Consider the following 20,116-nt stretch of genomic DNA (forward strand, 5'->3'; position numbering starts at 1 on the left):
GCTGTGGTTTAAGTTAGGATTTTTGCAAGCCTGCATTTTTATTTTATTAATATTTTTTTATGTACTGATAATATTCAGCCAGCCACTTGGCTGTGTAGGCTATTAAGGTGATGTCTGCATTAGCAAGGAATGCTTCACAAGAGGAGTGAGCCTCTAGATTGATGTGGTTCCTCCTGCAGCTCCTGATGACTACTGTACAGGAGTTAGGTTGAGTTATATATGGTCTTAACATTATGTCTTCATTTTTAGCAGGGTTCCAATTGATTTAGGAAACAAACATGCAGGTGCAGGGTGTATAATTATATAAACCTGTGTTGTACTCCAGGTTGCTTCGCCTTTCCTCTACTGTTATACGTTTTATGACAGGTGACGAGCCATAGCCCCCCCCCCCCCCCCCATCTCCCGCTGTACTAGGATGCCTTTCTTCAACCATTGAGAACATTTGAAACAATATGCTAACTTTTAACTGGTACCCCCATGCACAAGGGTAACAAATGTTCTACACTTCAAAGCAAACCTTGGAATTATTTAATAAATACAATACTGAAAGAAAGGGTGGCAAACTGCTTTTGGAGTGAAGTACACAAAATCTGTCATTATTGTTAGAGTTCAAGAAAAATGTACAACAAAAAGGTTTGAAAACAAAACAGAAAAACTGTTTAGACCTTCGTAAGTAAAACTGCATTCATCAGGAGTAGGCTTTGATGATGCGTCAGAAACTTATTCAGAGTGTAGTTAAACACATCCTAATTATTTCCTGGAAATTATGTTTTATATCACAACAGTGCTAGCGAGTATGGAAAGCATTCAAGTTCAAAGAACAAACAGGATGCTGTTGACAGAAACATGAAATATCACTGAAAACAGCAAGTACTTGTAGCAAGAAAATGGTTTTCACTGCACAGCTCTCAAACATCTCCATGTCTGTGTACTAAAGTTGGCTGTTTCCTCCATTTTTTTGCTAATTTCCTCCATTTTTCTCACTAAGTGTAAGTTATATTTGTTAAGTAGACAACGTATAAATTCTGATAATGACCATACTCGATTGGAATAGGGTATTTTTTTCAGTAGTTTTCATTAACATTTCCAGTGGAAGAGCAGGATTTGATGAGGTGGTGGTGTTTAGGCTCTAAAGGCAGGGGTAAGGTCAAACCTTATCTATATGTTTCCCCGTCCAAGAAATTACACTATTTCATGCACCTTGGTGGCATTTTTCTTTCCTGTTTTTTCTTTTTTCTTTTTTTTTTTTCTTTTCTTCCTCACTCTTGTTATGGTCTGTCTGCTTTTTTCCTTTTTCCAGCTTCTCGTGAGTTGATATCCTTTATTTTTCTTGCCCTTTATGCTCTGCCCCTAATTCTCAGTTGCATCGTCATAATGTGAAATGGTAGTGAAGAATCTGTGATCCAGCTAAATGCATTTGTAATGCATTAATACAGTCTTCAGAAACAGAAATACTTGAGATGGTAAAAGTAGCTTGTGTGGCATGTTAGTCCAATACAACTTGTACTGTTATACAGAGAATATTTCAAACTGCTTTTTAACTGTATAAAAAAAATAAATCCAAAAAGTGAAATAGTGAAATGCTTTTGAAGATACTCTGATGCCAAGGGCTTCCAACTGTTCAATAACCCAGCCTCAAGGCTGGATTTTCCTTTTGCTATTTAGAGATCAATTGTGCTGATACATTTCGTCAGGAGGACTAAGCTATGTTGCTTCAGTGAATTTTAAGTTAGAGCTCACTGCATGTTGTAGATGCTTGTCTTGAAATAATATTGTGGCTCCTAGCACCCTCCTACTTCATTTTCAAAATCTGTTGACATATGCTGGTTCCTGTTTTAGTGTATGTAATATATAACTATACGAGATCAGTGTGGGACAGCTCAATGTGAGATCTTACGGAAAAAGAAGGTAGTTTCATGTTGGAAACACTGTAAATAACTTGGTTTTATACCTGATAGTATCTAATTACTCATGAGCCCAAGACTCTGAGATGACCAAGACCATTTTTGTGCAACACGGAGGATAAAAGACTTCGGTTGATATATATATATATATATATATATATATAAAAAAGTTTATATATAAAGTCTCTCTCTCTCTCTATATATATATATCATATATATATATATATATAAACATATATATACATATATATATACATTTATATATATATATATTTATATATATTTACATATATATATATAAAAATATATATATATTATATAAAAGTTTATATATAAAGTCTCTCTCTCTCTATATATATATATATCAACCAAAGTCTTTTATGTATATATATATATATATATATGTATATATATATATATATACATTTCTTTTCTCTAACAGCCAGCAGCTATGTTTTACTGGGCAAAAATGCAATTTTATCTCTTTTTTTTTTTTTTTTCTTCTGGTAAATAATAATATTAAAGGCAACAGAAACAAGAACAATGTTTGATTAATTTTTAGAGTTGATTTGGGGAGAAATACACTGCAGGTTTTAATTTCACTCTGATATTTCCAGTGTTTTAAAATACATAGCCCCAACATACTGTATGATATAATACTTTTTTTTTTTTTATGTGAATACATTGTAGGTACTATCTAGAAACTTTTTAAATGCTGTGACAGGCTTGAATGTGTCACAGTGAAAGGACACAAAATACAATATACAATATAAGTGAAAGGACACACTGTCCCCATTTAGTCTTACTTCCAGGTATGAGGAAAGTCATATTGCATGAATTCAGAAGCAGCTTCTTCTGGGGTGGTATTGGAGCTCAGACACTTTACATATTGTACCCCAATGGTGTCTGTGGCTGTCCATCTGGGCTACACATGATGTTAAAAGAGGCGCCTTGTTTGGTGTATACTAACTTTTTATTCGTCTGAGCAGAAATTTCTTTAGAGCTTTTCTTTCCTCAGTTATATCACATGCTAATTTCTAAAGTTGTCTAGTGAGCAGAGTAAGCACAGTGAAGTTGGTAGGTATAAGGCTGTACTCCCCTACTCAATGTTTTAAAGTAAATCACCTAATATCCTTTTCCAAGCAACATGTGGGTAGTACTGATCATTTGAACCAAGTCGGTGATTATTTGCCATTGGGCTTCAAAGTTCACTCACACCATGGTGCTGACACCTGATGGGTCTCTAATGTACTCTCAGTTGACTCAACTAAACCAGTAATTTGGCAGTAGGGACAAAGAGCAGACCACTTTCTGTCCTCACAGAGCTGCAAAGTGAAGTGAAGATAACATTTTCCACTAATAATTACATACTTTCTGACCTTAAGCTAAGAATATTTTTCATGTCCAAACAATGCTGAGGACCACTGACAGATGTGGAGAGCTGTGATTCAATTCACCTCAATCATCTGCTGCCAGTGTGTTGCTATTAAATTATAGTCTACTTATTGGGAAAAGAAACAAGTTCCTTGACTAAGAGATGGGCGGTGTCGATCTGAAACAAAAAAACATGTATGGGATGCATAGAACTATTACCGGTGTCTGCCAAGTGGAAATTACTGGAATAATTGAGCAGTGCAAGCAAGAAGAATTAGTATTGTTCTTTCAACAGGGTGGTTAAATTAAACAGTTTTCAACATGGAAATCAATTTTTTTTTGTCTTTTACAAGAGGTATAGATTTAATACAAAATATACATTTTTTCATTTACAGGCATCAACTTATCACCATATTCAAGAAATAATGGTACAGTTATTACGCACAGTGAACAGAACTGTTATTACAATGAGACGAGATGATCCCTTAATTGTGAGTAATATTTTAAAGTATTTTTAGTGCTTTGAAACTCATTTCATCGTTATCCTGTAAAAATGCAAATACAATATTTTCAGAGACCTTGCTTGTGCACATTTATAGATTTAAAATTAAGAGCTTTACTCTTTTTATTTCATTCGACTGTGCTGCCATAGTGTTTTTCAATGTTTAGTTGAACACAGCAAGTGAGATTTGTGCTTTTTAAAACAACAACTAATAAAAACAAAATGCAAGCAAACAAAATCCCCTACATCTAAAGTTAATTGCTGTCTTATGTAAATAATCTAATTGGTTGCTCTGTTTCTTCTAGTTTTTCCACATCGTTTACTTTTTTGGTGAGCTTGAGTTGCTTGTGGAACAATTGCCATTCTTGGCTGTTTCTGTAGGAGGAAGTTGATGCCTTATGCGCACAGGGGAAATATCTGGGCATATGCTTGAAACAAGCACATGCCCAAGATTTTTGTGGTTATGCTGTGGCTTAAAAGTTGAATTCAAGGACAGATTCTGCAATTTATTCAGATTTAAGTATGCTATCTCACAGACTCTTCTCTGGACTTGGACTCTTTCTGAGAATGCAAGTCATTTGTGTTCAGAAGGAACTATGGAACTTGTCCTTCAGACTATGCACTTAAGAGAAAATGTGTATTATTTTTTAGTCTTAGAGAACTACATTATTCTGTAAAATCATGAACAACATTTATTTGATTGTTTCAACCACAAAAAGTACATTGCATGTCTTTGGAAGGGTACTGTATTGCCTTGTTCTGGAAAATTAAAATAAGTTTTTGATCCAGTTAGAGCATGGTTGTCTCCAAATAATCAGCCTCCTAATAACCTCATTCTTCAGAGGAGAATTTGAATGGTTTGAATGGTCTTGCCAGTGGTTGCTTCAAATATTCTAGTAGTAGATCTGAAAATTTCAGAAATATTATTACCTGTGCATCAGACTTCTGTTCTGGTGTGTGTGCAATTCTCTAGCAAGTATGTGTGGTCATAACTGGAAGAGGTTTTGAATGAAGGCGCAATGAGCTTGTCAGTTATCTACAGTGTTTGAAAATGCTTTCTGTACTTACAAAGAAAGTGTCATAAGAGTTATATGGATGATATAAACAATCTACTAAGGAGTATTTCTGGATACTGTGAATAGTAGATGAGGAAGTAAAATGAAACTTCTCATTATCCTATAATAAGTATCTTAATTGTCATGAAACAGTAGGAAACAAGCCGCTTACAGTCAGATTAAATCTGTTTTTTTGTTGTTGTTGTTGTTTTTTCTCCTGTGATTTGTTCATATATTTTATTTAAAAAGATCAAATCAATCGCGACTTTTGAAATTTGGATGTCTGAATGTTAATAATGCTCATCATCTGTGTGTATGTGTGTATTGGGCATTTTAGAGATTTTTTGAAGCAAAATTTCAAGTAGTTTTCTGGAGCTGAGGCAAGACCTCTCAACAGGACAATGTTTTACATATGAAGAAATTGTAATGAACAAATTATTCTTCTACATTCATAAACAAAAATGAGCAAAACAAGCTCATGTCATATTCTGTGTAGTACTTCTAGTGCAGTCTCTTAGTTTTGCTCGTAAGCTTTAAAAGCTCTTGAAATGGCAAAACTTAAATGAAACAGTCAGGAAGTGTGGCTTTCTGCAGAATGCTTAGGTGAGCTCAAGTTGCTAAAAGTATGATGAGCTCTGCAAATAAAGGTGGGATGTGGAATAGCTGCAGTCAGTCTTCTGGTTTTAGTATTAATTTGTACCTGATGTTTTATGGATCAGAGTGATGTTTCAAATTGGACTACAACTCTTAGGGAACAGAAGGCTGCTCCAGATTCTTTGATCTGTTGCTGTGTTTCTGAATATTGCAAGTGTTTTAATTTTCTGCTGTGTAATTTTCCACAATTTGAAAATAGCGCTTATTGTGTGAAAAACGATGCCAATACCATCTTGCTAATATTGAGAATAATGGTTACAGTTTACAAGACCTCAGATTCTTCGGGAGTTTAAATGCTCTGCAGCTGATTAGAGTACTAGATTCAATTTGCCTGAGTGTTCTGTCTTCTGGCAGGGATAAGGTTTTCATAATCTTCTAGGTTGTTAGCAGACAGGGAGTTAAGGGGTTTTGGCTTAGAGTTTGCCTTGATCTTTGCTTGCTACAATGCCATTTGAACCTAGGGGAAGACTCTGCCTTGTGCTCAGCTGGTAACGACATGCTGCAAGCTTTGTTGGTGTAATTACTGGAAAGGGTCAGGCTAAGAAGGACAAGATCTCTTCAGAAGAAGTTGGTGGGAATGGAAAAGTAATTTGGCTATCTGTAGCTATGGCAGAGAAGACTTAAATGCCACTGAAGGTTTCATTGTGATGTTTGGCAACTAAAGGCCTTAACACTGTCTTGGTTATTTCCACTAGTAAAACAAACAAATAAATAAAACTCTCAAGTGTTTGTTCTTGAAGTGCTTCTAAACTTGTAATAAGGAAGGACAAGATTATTGTTGTGAGATTAGTTCTTCATGATCTGAGTCTCTACACGGATTTAGGCTGTTAAAAGACATAGTGTTTCAATCAAGTTCTACTTCAGTAATTATGCAAGTAAAATGTATAGTAGTATGTAGAATAGGGAATTAGTTGTTTTCTGTACCATTTGGTTTATGTAACCAAAAATACTGTAAATGCACAGTACACTTTTTAAAGGTCTCCTTAGGTACTCCCAAACTGGACTTTTGTTCACGTTGTCAGTTTAACATGGTCAAGAGGATGTAGAAAACGACTTTACTATACTGATACTGTCAAACAACTTTTCTGTGTATAACGACTTTTCTGTATAGAAAAGTTTTTTGACAGTATCAGTATAAAATATTCTACAAATCATGACTTTGCTGTAAAGACACCAGGTGGAGATTCTTAATTATTATTTTTCAGTGATAGGCAAGATTAGAAGTTATCTTTCTGGACATGAAGGACAACTAATATTTTGAGGGAAAATTAGTATCTCTTCAAAAAAAAAAAAAAAAAAGGAAAAAGTGAAAAGCCTGTAGCTGTTAACCAGAGCTACTCTAGATAGGACACTCTTGCGAAAACTATACTATTTGGGGAAATAATGACTAGAGGAACCATTCTGAGGAGTTGACATGGTTGGAAAATTCATCGTGTCCAGATAGACTAGCTAAAAACTTTTTTTATTCAGTTTTTAGATTGAGAAACTTTCTCTACCATAAAAACTGCAGAATGATCTCACGAAAGAACCATTCACTCATTTCACAGTTATTTTTCCTTTCTAAAGAACAATTAATTATTCACTTCCATTGTAATCTAAATACTGTTCGTTGTTAATCAACTTCTGAAACTTAAGAAAAATCTAATTTTATTGAAAAATAAAATCTAAATAACTTAAAAATGTATACGATTTATATTTTATGTACATTTCTTTATGAAGATAATCTGTATCTAAGATAGCATAATTGTTAAGTATTGTGACTTTTTCAGAAGAGCTACAGTGAACCTTGTATGACCTGCTGATACATGACAGCAATCATTACTCTTTTCATACATTCTGTACTTTTAAAGAAAGTTAGCATATTCTGAAATTACTTTATTTGAAATTCCTTTTTAATGGAGTCAGCCTATGTGCTGTACAATATTTTATAAATAGCACACTGTAGTTGTCAAATACATGTTTTTCAGAGAAGCCTACAGCATTTTATGTGTAAGAGCTATCAAGTAGCTGTGGTGGTTTTTTTTGTTGTTGTTGTTGTTCTGTTTTTAAGAGCATTCATATGTGTTTTTTAACATTTAATTCTTACTTAGGGAGCTAAGGAGTTTCAGGCATTGCAATATAATTTTCTAATTCAGAAAAATTATTTTAGCTGGTACCATTATTTGCTAATTATCTGTCCATTTAAATTGGTTTTCTAATCCTTACATCATACAGTTGTGTAGTGTGTATCTAACTTTATTATGTATATCAATTAATAATTCATTATTGAAATATTTTAAATAAAAATTGACATTACATTTTCACATAGTTCAGATGCTCCAGTTATGTCTTATGAATATATAATTTTTTACATATTTTGTGGGGCTAGGACAAACATATCTATGTTAAATTTAAACAAAACATAAACGAACTAAGCAATCTCACCTTCTTACAGTGGCTGATACATACTGTGGCTGATGTCTTATATTGTTACTTTTTAATATAACAAATATCCTTTTGCTCCAATGTCTTCAAAATTTTAAATAGAAAGCCTGTTTTTGTAACATACTGTGGAGAAGACTGGCTATAAAAATTTATTTGGTATGTTTGGTTTTATTGTGAAAATTTGATACTTATTCTGTTGTATGAGTAACTTCTGGCATACTTTTACTTCATTTTTGGTTAAGTTGTATTTTTTTGTTCCTGGTAGTCAGAGCTTCTGCAAGCCAGATGATGGAGGAGTCCTGTTCACATTCTTTTCATTAAGGATTAACAATTGTGTACAGTTCTGAATTCCAAGATCAGACACTAAAGTACAAAAAGTAGTAACCATTTAAATAAGTATATTTCAGTTTTTTAGAAGTATTGATGTTTGTTCAGATCATAAGAAAGACTTAGAGCCTTACTAGAACTTTTTTTTTGATAGACTTTCTCGAAGTAAATAGGATATTTTCATACTTCTATAGTTTTACTGACTACAAGAATTGATTTTTGTTATGTAGCAAACCAAAATACCATGGTTTGTTTAAATTCACTAATTTGGATTTCTTGATGCCTTTATTAAAGGCCTCATATTTCTGCAAGCCAAAACAAAATCAGGCAGCTTAAAATGAGCTTTGTTTGGTGCTTATTATTTGGCAAGGAGAAAGACAATAAGATGTTTCATACAGTAACATGTTATTGAAAATTAGCTCACTACAGAAGAAAAACAGTACTGATTTTGTTAGTATTACTCCTGCTGGTATTACTTATTATTATGCCTTTGCCCCAGAAGGATATTCATCTTAAGATGATATTTTAATACATAAGAAACCTTTGCACACTAATAGGTCCTTCAGTATATCAATTACACTAATGCAAAATAGGAATGCTGTTGGAATGCCAGCATAAGCAGTATGTGTATTTGAGTGTGATGTAAGGACATGCTCTTATGTAATTTAATTCTAATCTCTATTATATTCACAAATTGTTATTGAAGAGCTATCCTGGCTCACTAAAGGCATACTTGTTGCTAGTAAAATTTCATGTACAGCTTTTCTTCTTAAAAGCCTTTGAAGTAATGATAATTTTCTACCTGTCATTTCCATACTGACTGTACGTATCATGTTTTTTAAAACTGTCACCCTTTATAACCTTGGGAAATTAAGACCAGCAACATAGCCTACTGACTTGTAAATGGTGACCAGTTTTTGTCATTTCTGGTCTTTTCTGACATCAGTACAAAATTGTTTTTAAGGTGTCTTCAGATGTATAGCTAACCCTAAGAACTGGTGGAACACAGAAGTATAATAATACATTACAAATACATTTTGTTTTAAAAAATGAGGATCTAAGGGTTAATGTATTTAATATCATAGAATCATAGAATATCCTGAGTTGGAAGGGACCCTTAAGGATAATCAAGTCCAACTCTTGCAATATCATGGCACCATTTGAACTAATCAACTGGAGTAACTTTTAAGAAAATTTATGCAGTACAGATTATTTTGTTAAATATTATTTTTTATAACTGATTTTGTATTCTGTAGGCCAGTATGAACTCATTTACTCTTCTTAATGAGGGGAAAAAAAAAAAAAAAAAAAAAAGATATTTTGATATAGTGGTATAGATCTTAAATGTGTAGTGGCACAGGGTCAGTGTTGCTGTACAGCATGAACATACTGGAGCATGGTCCAGAGGGAGACCACCAGGGTGCCCAGACTGTGGGCTGCAGTGCTGCAGTGTATGGCACATGGAGACAGGCTGTGAAAATTGGGTTTGTGTTCAGTCTTCAGGAAGTGAAAGCTTAGGAGAAAGGTCTTATAGTCTGTCTAATTCTTGCCGAAGTAAAGGTGTGTTGGGATAGGGCAAGACATAACAATTACAAGTCATTTCAAATTCTGATCAGATGTTAGGGAAAACTTTTTCATTGTGGAGGTGGTCAAATTTTGGAAAAGGTCGCCCTTGGATGTTTTGAATTCTCTGTCTTTGACAATACCTGAAATTTAAGTGCATCTAATTAGACCTCCTTTGAGAAGGGAATTAAGACTAGAATTAGTAAGGTATTCCCCCTTTTTTTTTAATGTATGTTTTTAAGATTCTTTCCAGAGAAGTCTATTAAATGACAAACTTCTAAATGATTGCTCTTTAAAATGAACCGATAAAAGGACAAAACAATAAATACATGTCAGTGAGGATGTGAAATGACTATAATTATCCCCTTTGGGGAGAAGATTTTTTTTTTTTTTTTTTGAACAATGTAAATTCCCCTGTACGTGCTCTTGATTATGCAGTTTGTTTAAAGATCCATAAAGTTCTTTCCATTTAGTTCATGTTGCTTATAAATAGGAAATGAAGATTGTAGGTTTGACTAACATTGTCTTTTTAAAGTTGAAATTTAAACCTTATTTAAAAAAAAAAAGTCTTTGTTATAGCATATGAAAGTGTCATTGGGGAAAAAAAGAAAATCTTACAATTCCTTTTCAAAAAATAGTCTCTTCATTTGCCTTTATTCAGCGAGATGGTTTAATAAGTAAATTCAGTTATTGTTTATCAAACAAATGTTCTGTAGTGTTGTGAATTCATAAAGCCATGTTTTCAGATGTGTGCTGTCAAACTTCCTTCTGTTCTAGTGCTTTTCGAAATGTAAAAATAAATAAATAAATAAAAATAGTTTTTCCATATAAGGTCTGTAAGGAAGTCAAATCCACCAGAAACATTTTTTCTTCACCTTTTTTGTTTTTCTTCTTAACTCCTTTTTCTCGGGAACTGGATGATCAGATGATAGTTTTTGAGGTGAAGCTGAAGCTGGATTTTGCTCTTCATGTTCCAGTCTTTGCAAAATCTGATGAAATCTTCCTTCTTGTTGTCTGAAGTCATATTCTACGCTATAAGAAAATGAAGAGAGATGAGAAATTCCCTCTTTAAAAAATGTGTGGAAAAGGTGCTTACTTTGTTAGAATAACTTGGCATTATTCAATATCAGAGCCTGGTTAAAAGGCAGTAGAGGTTGCAGCCTTGAAAATAAGTTGATTTATTTACCTTTTCTAAGGGAATTCCCTTTCTTTACATGATATAAGAACTCCAGCATTGTGAAAAAAAAAATGGGCCAAAAATCAAGGGAGAAGAAGTGAAATGTACTTGGATGACCTTTCAATGCGTTTTATTCAATGGTTAGATTTTGATTCTGTGATCTAATTCACTCATATATTTGGCATGAATTCAAAACTCTCATATAATTAACTTGCTGAACGTGAGAAGTTTTTCTCCACTTGGGACCAAAAAAGAAAAGACATGCCTTTGAGATAGGTGGTATGAGTTAACAGGGAAGTAGATAGTAGAAGGCAACTCTCATTTTCTGTATGAAATGTCATAATTTATTGATGTCAAATAAGAGCTAAGATGATAAGAGTAACTCTGTACACAGAAATAAAGGTAAGATTCAAAAGAATCAGTGTGGAAAATTATGAGTCTGATGCAACCAGTACAGTTAAGCAAAAACAAAGAAATGAGAAGAAGCGATGCTGCATGTCTATCCCTTATTTCAAACACCTTTTCTTGTCAGGTAAATGGGATTTGTATTGGAACTATCTGAAGTGGAGGCTTTTGCAGGAGGAATGGAGAGCAGGAAGAAGCTGTTTGCTTTTTTTTTTCCATAAAACAAGCATTTTTTTGAGGAAAAAATTACTATCTGAGGAATGCTGGGATGTCACATGTAGGCTCTGATCCTGCTTTGGGTACTGAGTAGGAGAAATGTCTAAAATTTGTTAACATGCATATTTTTAAAACACACTATTAATTGTAAGTGTGTGTATGTGCATCTAAATGTATAAACAGTGCTGAATTGTAAGTTAAATTTAACTAGAAGCTTGTTGCTCTTACAATTAATGTTTTTTTGTTTGTTTTTGTTGTTTTTTTTTTTTCGTTTGTTTTTTTTTTTTTTTTCTTTTTAATGAAATAAAGTAACTCAGTTGTCAAACAAAGCAATATCATTATTCTAATTTAGCAGAATTGGCTAAGGATCTCTTGGACAAGGAGCAATACATAATAAATATAAGGTATAGAAGAAAGTGATGTAAACAACAAATTTGACATGTCTTCCATTTTATCCTCTTAGGGCTAAAACTGCAAGTTAGTACTCCTTGGTCGTAAATCAGGAACACTGGAGATGTACTCCTTTTGTACTTAAGGAGTGCCTCTGTTCATGTTTCTTTTCTCTTCCCTTCTTCAAAGTTTCAAATTTAATGTTGGAGGGGTAAGTCTCTAGAGGCAAGAGATCAATTCGGTCTCAATTTAATACTTGGTCCTTGTATTCTGATATAACTGCTTGTTTTAATTTGCTATATTTATTTGTTTATTATAATACAAATATGTGTCATAGAGTCTAGAATGCAATTCCCAAGTCACTTCACATAACCCTGCTGATTAGGTGATAAAGGATAAATGATGAAGATGATTCAGTGACACTAACACATCACTCTGCTGTGTTTGACTCACTACTGACTTAGGTTCATGAAAAGCAGGAAAAGGGAGGAAGGTGAAACAGTTCCATATTTAATGACAATAGTGATGCTACATGGATAGAAAAAATACATGCACCGATCTTCTTGGCTACATGAAACAGGAATTACATGGGTCTGTCTAGAACAAAAACTGATGAGCACAGTTGCTTCCTTCAGAATGTTTTCCAATGGATCTGTAACGAACTTACAATGAATACTAGTTACTCAGAAGTCCTTTTATAATGGCCTCTTGTGGGATATCTCTGTAAGAGTGGAAACAATTAAGTTTCCTTGCTGTCTTCTGTTTTGTCTCTTAATGCTAGTAATTGTTCAGAGCAGGAACTGTATTCTTGTATGTATTCTGCTAACTATTGCAGTGTAAACCTCTAGGCAACCTTAACATCGAGAACTACCTAGTAAACCAAAAGGCACATCAATGTTTATCTGTTTCTTTTGTCCTTTATTTCAAATACTTGTGCTTTTTGCTCACAATCTCTCCTGTATTAGAACTAGGTAAACTGAAAGGGAGGGTAAGCATCTTAGTTTCTTCTTCCAAAGAGAGAAGATATCCTGTGGTAAAGGGTCAGAGATTGTTCAGTGGTTGTTCAGAGGCGGTGACTATGTAAAGGAAATCTTTATGGTTCCAGGTTTTCCTTTTTGTAGAGACTGAGTCCATGGTTTTGCGTAATTCATGTAACTTCCTGCAGTAACCAATGTACTGTGGAGAAGACTAGCAATTTTTATCTCAGAGGAAATGTGCGATTTAATTTGTGATGTCAAGTGCTTTCAGAAGGATAAATATTCAATTCATTACGAGAGGTTTAGGACATCAGTTCTCAATTGAGTTATATGTTGGGCGATAATTTCCAATGCTTTGTCCAACCCTGACTTTACAGAACAAGTACATAAATCTGTTTAATATATTTGGCATAAGTAGAAAATGTGGTGTGAAAACCACATTCCTATGGGTATAGTCTATGTCTTATTTCCATTTTTAAAAGAATATTTTAAAGGCATAGTACTTACAAGCTGGCAAAGCTAATGGTCTGCCATACTCTTCGAAATGAAGAGAAACTTTTCTCTGTAAAAGAGTCTCCTACCCTTTTTTTTTTATTATTATTCTTGTAAATGTAAAGATGTATATATGTAAAATCTCAGGAACATATTAATATCTTTGAAGGGATCCAAATTTTCTAGGAGATCTTTCAAGTCAAGTTCATTCATTAATTATGCTGGGTCATAATTAATGACTCCAACACTTGTTTCTGTCAAGTTCATTTTCCACTAAGGTTTTGATTTTTTTTTCTCCTTTTTTTTTTTTTTTGGTTTGTTTGTTTTGTTCCTTTTAATAAATGTTAAAACAATACAGCATATAAAAATGTGGTATGTATAGCAAAGTTTTTTGGTTTTGTTTTTATTGTGAGGGAGGAAGAAAGAAACAAATAAGCATCTGCTGATCTGCTGAAGTGAGAAGTGTGGGGGTGGTTATTGTATTTTGCACATAAACATGAACTGTAGCTGTAGCTTACTGGCATTTGTAGAACTCAGTGTTAATCTTTTCCAAAATCCAAATTTATTACAGAAATCTCAGCTTGAAAAATGTAACACAGGGCATTTCATCATCAGGAGCTGCTTCAAAGGTTTTCAAAGCATGGTGGTAATAGTAACACTGTGAAACTTTGGTGGAAATTCCTATTTGAGGCCTCAGATGTATAGTACTTCAGATAACACCAATCCTAATTATTCTGTATTTGAGGGGGAGAAATGGTTAAAACAACAACCCTTCACATATTCCCCTTGGTCTTTGGTTAAAAATTCTATTAATAGTAAAAAACAGACCTTTTATATCTGTGAGCAGAACACAGTATTGTAAATTTGTGAGAGATAATCGGACAACAGGAAATTGTGCAGAGAAGTGCGGTACCTGTAAATGATACATGCGGTGTTCTGACAGGTGCTGCAGTTGTTGAGGTCTTGACCAGTGTGAAAAAAGTTGCGCCTGTAATAGACAGTAGTTTCATGTAATGCGTACTTGTAAATATATTAACATAGTTGTATGATTCTCTCGTGAAGAAAGTTATGTTAATCATTTCTATTATTCTTATTAAAAATTTCAGTGTCAAATTCTATAATTCAAGGTTCCTTTACAAAACCCACCCCCCACACTTAGTCATACTGTTGCTGCTTATAAACTCACTTTGAAGTATTTGTATATCTATGCTTTTAGTGAATTAATTTGATTTCTACCCATATGCTTTCCATTCTTTCCCCTTTTCATGTCATCTCACTTTAGTATAAACAGTTCAGATTTTTAACATTAACAGTTAACAAATGAAGAGTGTTAAGAAAACAAGTAAGTGACTTAACAGTGACTAGAGGTGAATAAGTTGTAAGGTGGGGAGATTTGTATTAGGAACAATCTGAAGTCTCCTTACATCTCAAGAATGCAATAATGTTTATATTAGATACATTTTATTTGAATTAAAACAAATGAGGTGGTACCAAGATAATTTTCTGGTTCTTCCTGGAGTTAAAGGGGAGACTTTTCACATAGGTTGTTGTGCTACCTCCAGAAACACTTGCTTTGTTGAGTTTTGCTGCTGTGTTTGCTAGATGATTCTAGCAAAATGGATGGATCTTGATCATGGAATCTCTGAAAAACTTCAGGACACTTGGCAAAAATTTTGTTTTCAGCCATGTGGTAACAGAAAAAAACAGAATGCTGAATGTGTGCTTTACAGCAGGCTATTCTTTTTAATGGTTAGACACACAAACTTAATTGAAGCTTGTCCACTCTGTCATACATGATATATCATGTATACATAGGGGTAGGGATAGGAGGACTTGGTAGTGTTAGGGCAGAGGTTGGACTAGCTGATCTTGGAGGTCTCTTCCAACTTAGATGATTCTGTGATTCTGTGATCCCTGAAGATCTATTCGTGTGGCAGTAGTAAAAAAGTAGTTTAGACTGCTTAAACTAGACTGCTTGCACTTGAACCTACTTGAATATTTTTCCCCCTTTGTGGTTCTTCTAAAGTAAACTTTTTTTTTTTTTTTTTTCCTGTTATCAGTTTGTTTGTGGATTCTGTCAGCTGTGTCTAGGCTATTACAAACTTGGTGCAAGAAAATGGAGTGAAGATTACCACATGTATTCCTTAACTGTAGTCAGTTAATAGTATTGATACACATGATTTGATGCTAAAATGAAGGTTTTTGTTTTATGCACAAACCAATTATGCATAGATGATTAAATCTGGGTGCCTGAGTGTTTTAGTTTCTGCAGTATAGGGGCTGCTGGGGGGAAAGTAAACACCTTCCCAGCCAGACCCAGTACACTCAGCCAGTTGTGCTGTGTATGAAAGTAAATGTGTGGTAACCTAGACCTCAAAGTGTTTTGTCTTGTTTTGTTTTTAAAGGGAAAAATTTTGTTTTTAAAGGGAAAAAAAAAGGAATTCGTTGATTTTCTTGATTCTTTGAAAGGTTTATTTGCTGTTTTCCCCAAAGATTAAAAGTACTTGATGAAAGTACTACATTATCATAAAAGATATCTAGGATACGTTTTAAAGCTATATTTATTGCAAGTTGGAACTGCTGGTAATGCTTTGTAAAGCATTATTAGGACATTGTAAAATCTTTTTTGAGCATAAAAATATCAAAAATTATACTTTGTCATATGAAAGTTCAGTTCTTCAGTCTTCTGATGTGAATTACATGGGTAGTATGATTATTTATAATGCATAAGTAAGTTACATATGTAATCATTGCAGCTTTGGCTAATAGACATGGCACTGTTTACTAAAAATAAATACAGATTGTGCATTCTTAATGACGGTACAGAAAGTGGTCTTTCTAAAATCTAAGATTCCTAAAAGATTTCTTGCTCAGAATCTTCATGCTGTATATTCATAGTTTTAACCCCTTTTAAGCACTAATCTCCACCTCCTGCAAAACTTTCCTTACACATTGAATATCTTGAAAGTAACCTGGCATTGTGCCTTTTCTTCTTGTAAAGACATTCCCCTTAAACAGCTATTTTGTGTGTGCTATCATGAAATGTAACCAACAACGCAGTCCCCAACAAAAACAGGCTGCAGATGTTGTGCTTTGGCCACTAGTATATTTGCTTGCTCTTGAAGATAGGACTAATTTATTGAACAGAACATGTTTTTGCTGATATAAACTATTTTAGCAATAAGACTCTTGGCACTAAATGTATATCTGACCTTGATAGAGAAAGCTGGCTTGCTGTAGTTTTGTTGTATTGCATTAGTATATTAGACTGTTGGGTTTTGTTCCACAAGGTAGAGAGTTTAGCTAGATGGAAGCTGCCAGCTTTCATGTGTAGGTAACATTGTATCTGACACCATAAATCTAAATAACAAAGAGAGTTAATAAACTGTCTCTCACACTGAGTTTACTAAAGGCAGTGTTAATTAAAGCCAAGCTGTAAAGAGACTTGCTTTTCTGTAGGGGCCTAAATATTGGAAAAACTGAATGAGATCATCTTTGTAAACTCATCTTTGAATATTTCAGGGAAAGATGTTTCAGTAAAAAAGGTTAAAAGAATGATAATATCTACTTCAGATTTTTGATATATTACCGATATTAAAATGCACCGTACCCTTCACTGAGGGCTCTGGATTTTTCAAGGTCTTGAATTACATTCAGAAGGACTTTAATCTTCTCCTGGTTCGACAGCAAGGATTCCTCTACAGACTGTAGCCTGCCTTGTAGGGCACATAGTTCACCATGTGCCAGATGAATTTGATTTATTTCACTAATCTCTTTGTTGGTTTGTGGGTCTGTTTCATTCCTTGGCAGATAAGACTTTATGTGAAATCCTTCTAAACAGCTGTTACACTGGGAAACGTCAGACGGGGTAGAATTTTTCTCAATTTCAGTATTGCATGAAGAAATAGATTTTGATGCATTACTGCTGGTCAATGACATTACTGCGTGATCATCATTTGTTAGTGTCACACAGCTGGAACCTGTTTTGTGCTCTCCTGCTTGTTGATGGTCTCTGAGGGAACAAGGAGATATGCTGTGATTTGATGGAAGTGATAATGGCATAGTTTCCTGACTGCTTGCATCTGTGCTGACTACAAGCAGCTCAGAGTCACTTTTATCTCCTTCAAAAGAGTCAGAATGAGGATTACATTCACTGTAATTAGCAGAATGGTTTAGGCAAGGGTTTATTTTTTCACAATCAGATGACAGCATGCTCTTTTCATTATTCTCATTGCTATTTATGATAGTAGAAGAATGTAGTGAATTACTTAAATTCACGGTTGTATCTGGTGCATCCGTGGAAGTATTGCTGTTTTGTGGAAAATTCACATGAATGTATTCAGGCACCTGTGTAGAAACAGTTGTCTTTTCTGTTACAGAGAAATCATCTGTATGGATAGGTCCGTTTCTTTGTGCTTCTGATGGTCTTTGACTTAACTGACCATTTACCTTACTGTTCCTAAATCCATCTTCCAAATGATTAGTTATTCTTAAATAACAGAGGTCTGAAGACATAATGTCTTGCTCAGAAAGATTGCCATTTGCTTGGATGCAATTTTCAGCCTCGGTTGGCATTTCTGTTAATGATTTGCTTACTGCCAGTTTTTTTCTTCTAAAAACAGGGAAGTGTTTCCTGAGGCTAGGAGATGTTTGTATGGCAATATTTTGAAGCCCTTTCTGAGCCTTGGGAAAAGATGGAGACTGTAGCAAAAAATTGTGGTGCCTAGCTACTTCTTTATTTCTGGTCACTAATGCAATATCTTGGGCTGGATTAGTACCCAGTTCAGTGACACCTGCTGTCTTCATGTTCATACCATCATCTTTGAAACGAACTTGCTGAGATTTGCTTCTGCGGTGGTGTGGCTGTCTCATAAAATCGACTGAATCCAGACTGTTTCTCTTCAGCAGCACTGGACGCATTTTCATGTTTTGCTGGGCCACCAAATCACAGTTTAAAGTCTGCAAATAATGTGTTTCTTTGCGACCCATTTCATTTGTCATTTGAGCTCTGTTTTATGGTTGTATTCCTTAGATGGAAACGAATACCTTACTAATGAAGAAACTAAGCCTTTCGTTCTTCTTCTTGTTATTGTATATCCATTTAGCTGACATGTTCTCTTTAGGGATACTCTTTCAAGTTTAATTGCTGATCAATCCAAACAGTAGAAAAAGATATTAAATATCAAATTTAAGGAAAGATTTTTTTGTAGCTGGAGAATCCAGAAATCCTTGTGTTGTGAAGCAAAGCAGACAGTTATACTTATAGGTAACTAATGTAAAGGTCAGCTTGAGTCTATGGCTTTCCTGATGGCTCTTACTTGACAGTCAGCTCTCCATCAGTGATGCAGCTTTTTTATGTCTGTTACATATGTCTTACATGCATATTGTCTAAACAACAGGCTTTATAACTTTTTGGGGCACTTTCATTTCTGATGCATAGTTTTACTGATGGAATTACATCCATTAATACCAAACAGAATTGCTTTCTTTAGAAAGAATTTTTCTTCAGAAAATTTGTTAATGTTGCAGATGCAACTCATCTTTCCGTATAGTTAAGCAAAATGTAACCACTTCTGAGCAGGCAAAACTAATATCCAGTAGGGTTCACTGAGAGACATTATTTTGTGTGGTTGATACTTCCATTCATGTAAGTATGAGGCCAACTGTATCCAAGGGACTGTGTCATTTGGTCAAGTTCTGTAAGTACTTTGACATCTGAAGAGTGGTCCAGTGTGAATAACCAGCAAATGCACATTAATACGAAATGTTGCCTGAAAGTAAGAAGACAACAGTTGTAGATGAACAAACTACCAAATGTAATTTTCTTCTGCTACCTCTAACAACACTTAATTTCCAATGGTTTTATAACTTTGGCAGTGAGATCCTGGTATAAAAAATGATTGTTTTTTTCCTATAATTTTTGGAGCACCTGAAGTTTTCCTCACATGAAATGTCACAAAACAACTAAAAATGGAAAGAAAACATTCAGAGTAATAATTTTATTTTGTTGTGAACAGTACTCATGTGTAGGTTTGAATCAGGGGCCAAATCTAGATTTTAAGATTTAAGTCTTGTTTCAGATTTAACAAATGGCTAGTAAGTCTTGTTATGTATGAAGTATACAAGAAGTGCAAAATAAAAATTTGAGTACTTAATTTGGTGACAAGTTTTAAACTCAGCATTTAAATTTTTTTTTTTTTTAGTTGCTCATTTCTTATGTTCATATTTGAGCATGATTCTTGCTTAAGAGAAAATAAGTTACTCTGATGTTTTAAAATGAGATTAATGCAAATGGAACTTCCTGTTGGGACATGAAATCTTTTCCTCACAGTATCCAATTTGTGGTGATCAGGACTGAAATCGGCTGCACAGGCATATAAAGCATTTCACTCAATTTGCATGCAAGAAACAGGACTCTAAAACTGTGGTTTGTCACTTCTCCAGAGCTCATAAAAAAGCAAATGTTAAATATTTTGAGTGACCATTTAGACTTATGGCTCTGAGAAAAAAATAAGATCAATTATATATTCATAATGATGATGTATTGCATACAAAATAGAATTAGGAAGCACAGAAGTCAAATTGAACATTTTATTATGAGCTGACTGTTATCAAAATTTTACTTGCAAATGTTTTAGCCTTTCTCAATTGTAATA

At 34.0% G+C, this 20,116-nt stretch overlaps 2 protein-coding genes across 2 annotated transcripts in view; one reads left to right on the plus strand and one right to left on the minus strand.

Annotated features, from left to right (window-relative positions):
• The window catches only part of DOCK2 (dedicator of cytokinesis 2), a gene marked incomplete at its 5' end in the record, with an annotated part of 189,235 nt that overhangs the window by 70,688 nt on the left and 98,431 nt on the right, over positions 1–20,116 (plus strand). The window contains one exon of the mRNA XM_084295002.1: positions 3,674–3,769. Coding sequence (XP_084151128.1) covers positions 3,674–3,769 — 96 coding nt within the window. The remainder of the gene's footprint in view (positions 1–3,673; positions 3,770–20,116) is intronic.
• Positions 10,649–18,461, minus strand: INSYN2B (inhibitory synaptic factor family member 2B; the record flags this gene model as incomplete). The annotated part of the gene is made up of 3 exons (XM_084295003.1): positions 10,649–10,835; positions 14,374–14,448; positions 17,071–18,461. The coding sequence occupies 3 exons, from the start codon at positions 18,459–18,461 to the stop codon at positions 10,649–10,651; spliced, it is 1,653 nt and encodes a 550-aa protein (XP_084151129.1).

This window comes from Netta rufina (assembly GCF_964035555.1).
Source record: "Netta rufina genome assembly, chromosome: 14".
NCBI lineage: Eukaryota > Metazoa > Chordata > Aves > Anseriformes > Anatidae > Netta > Netta rufina.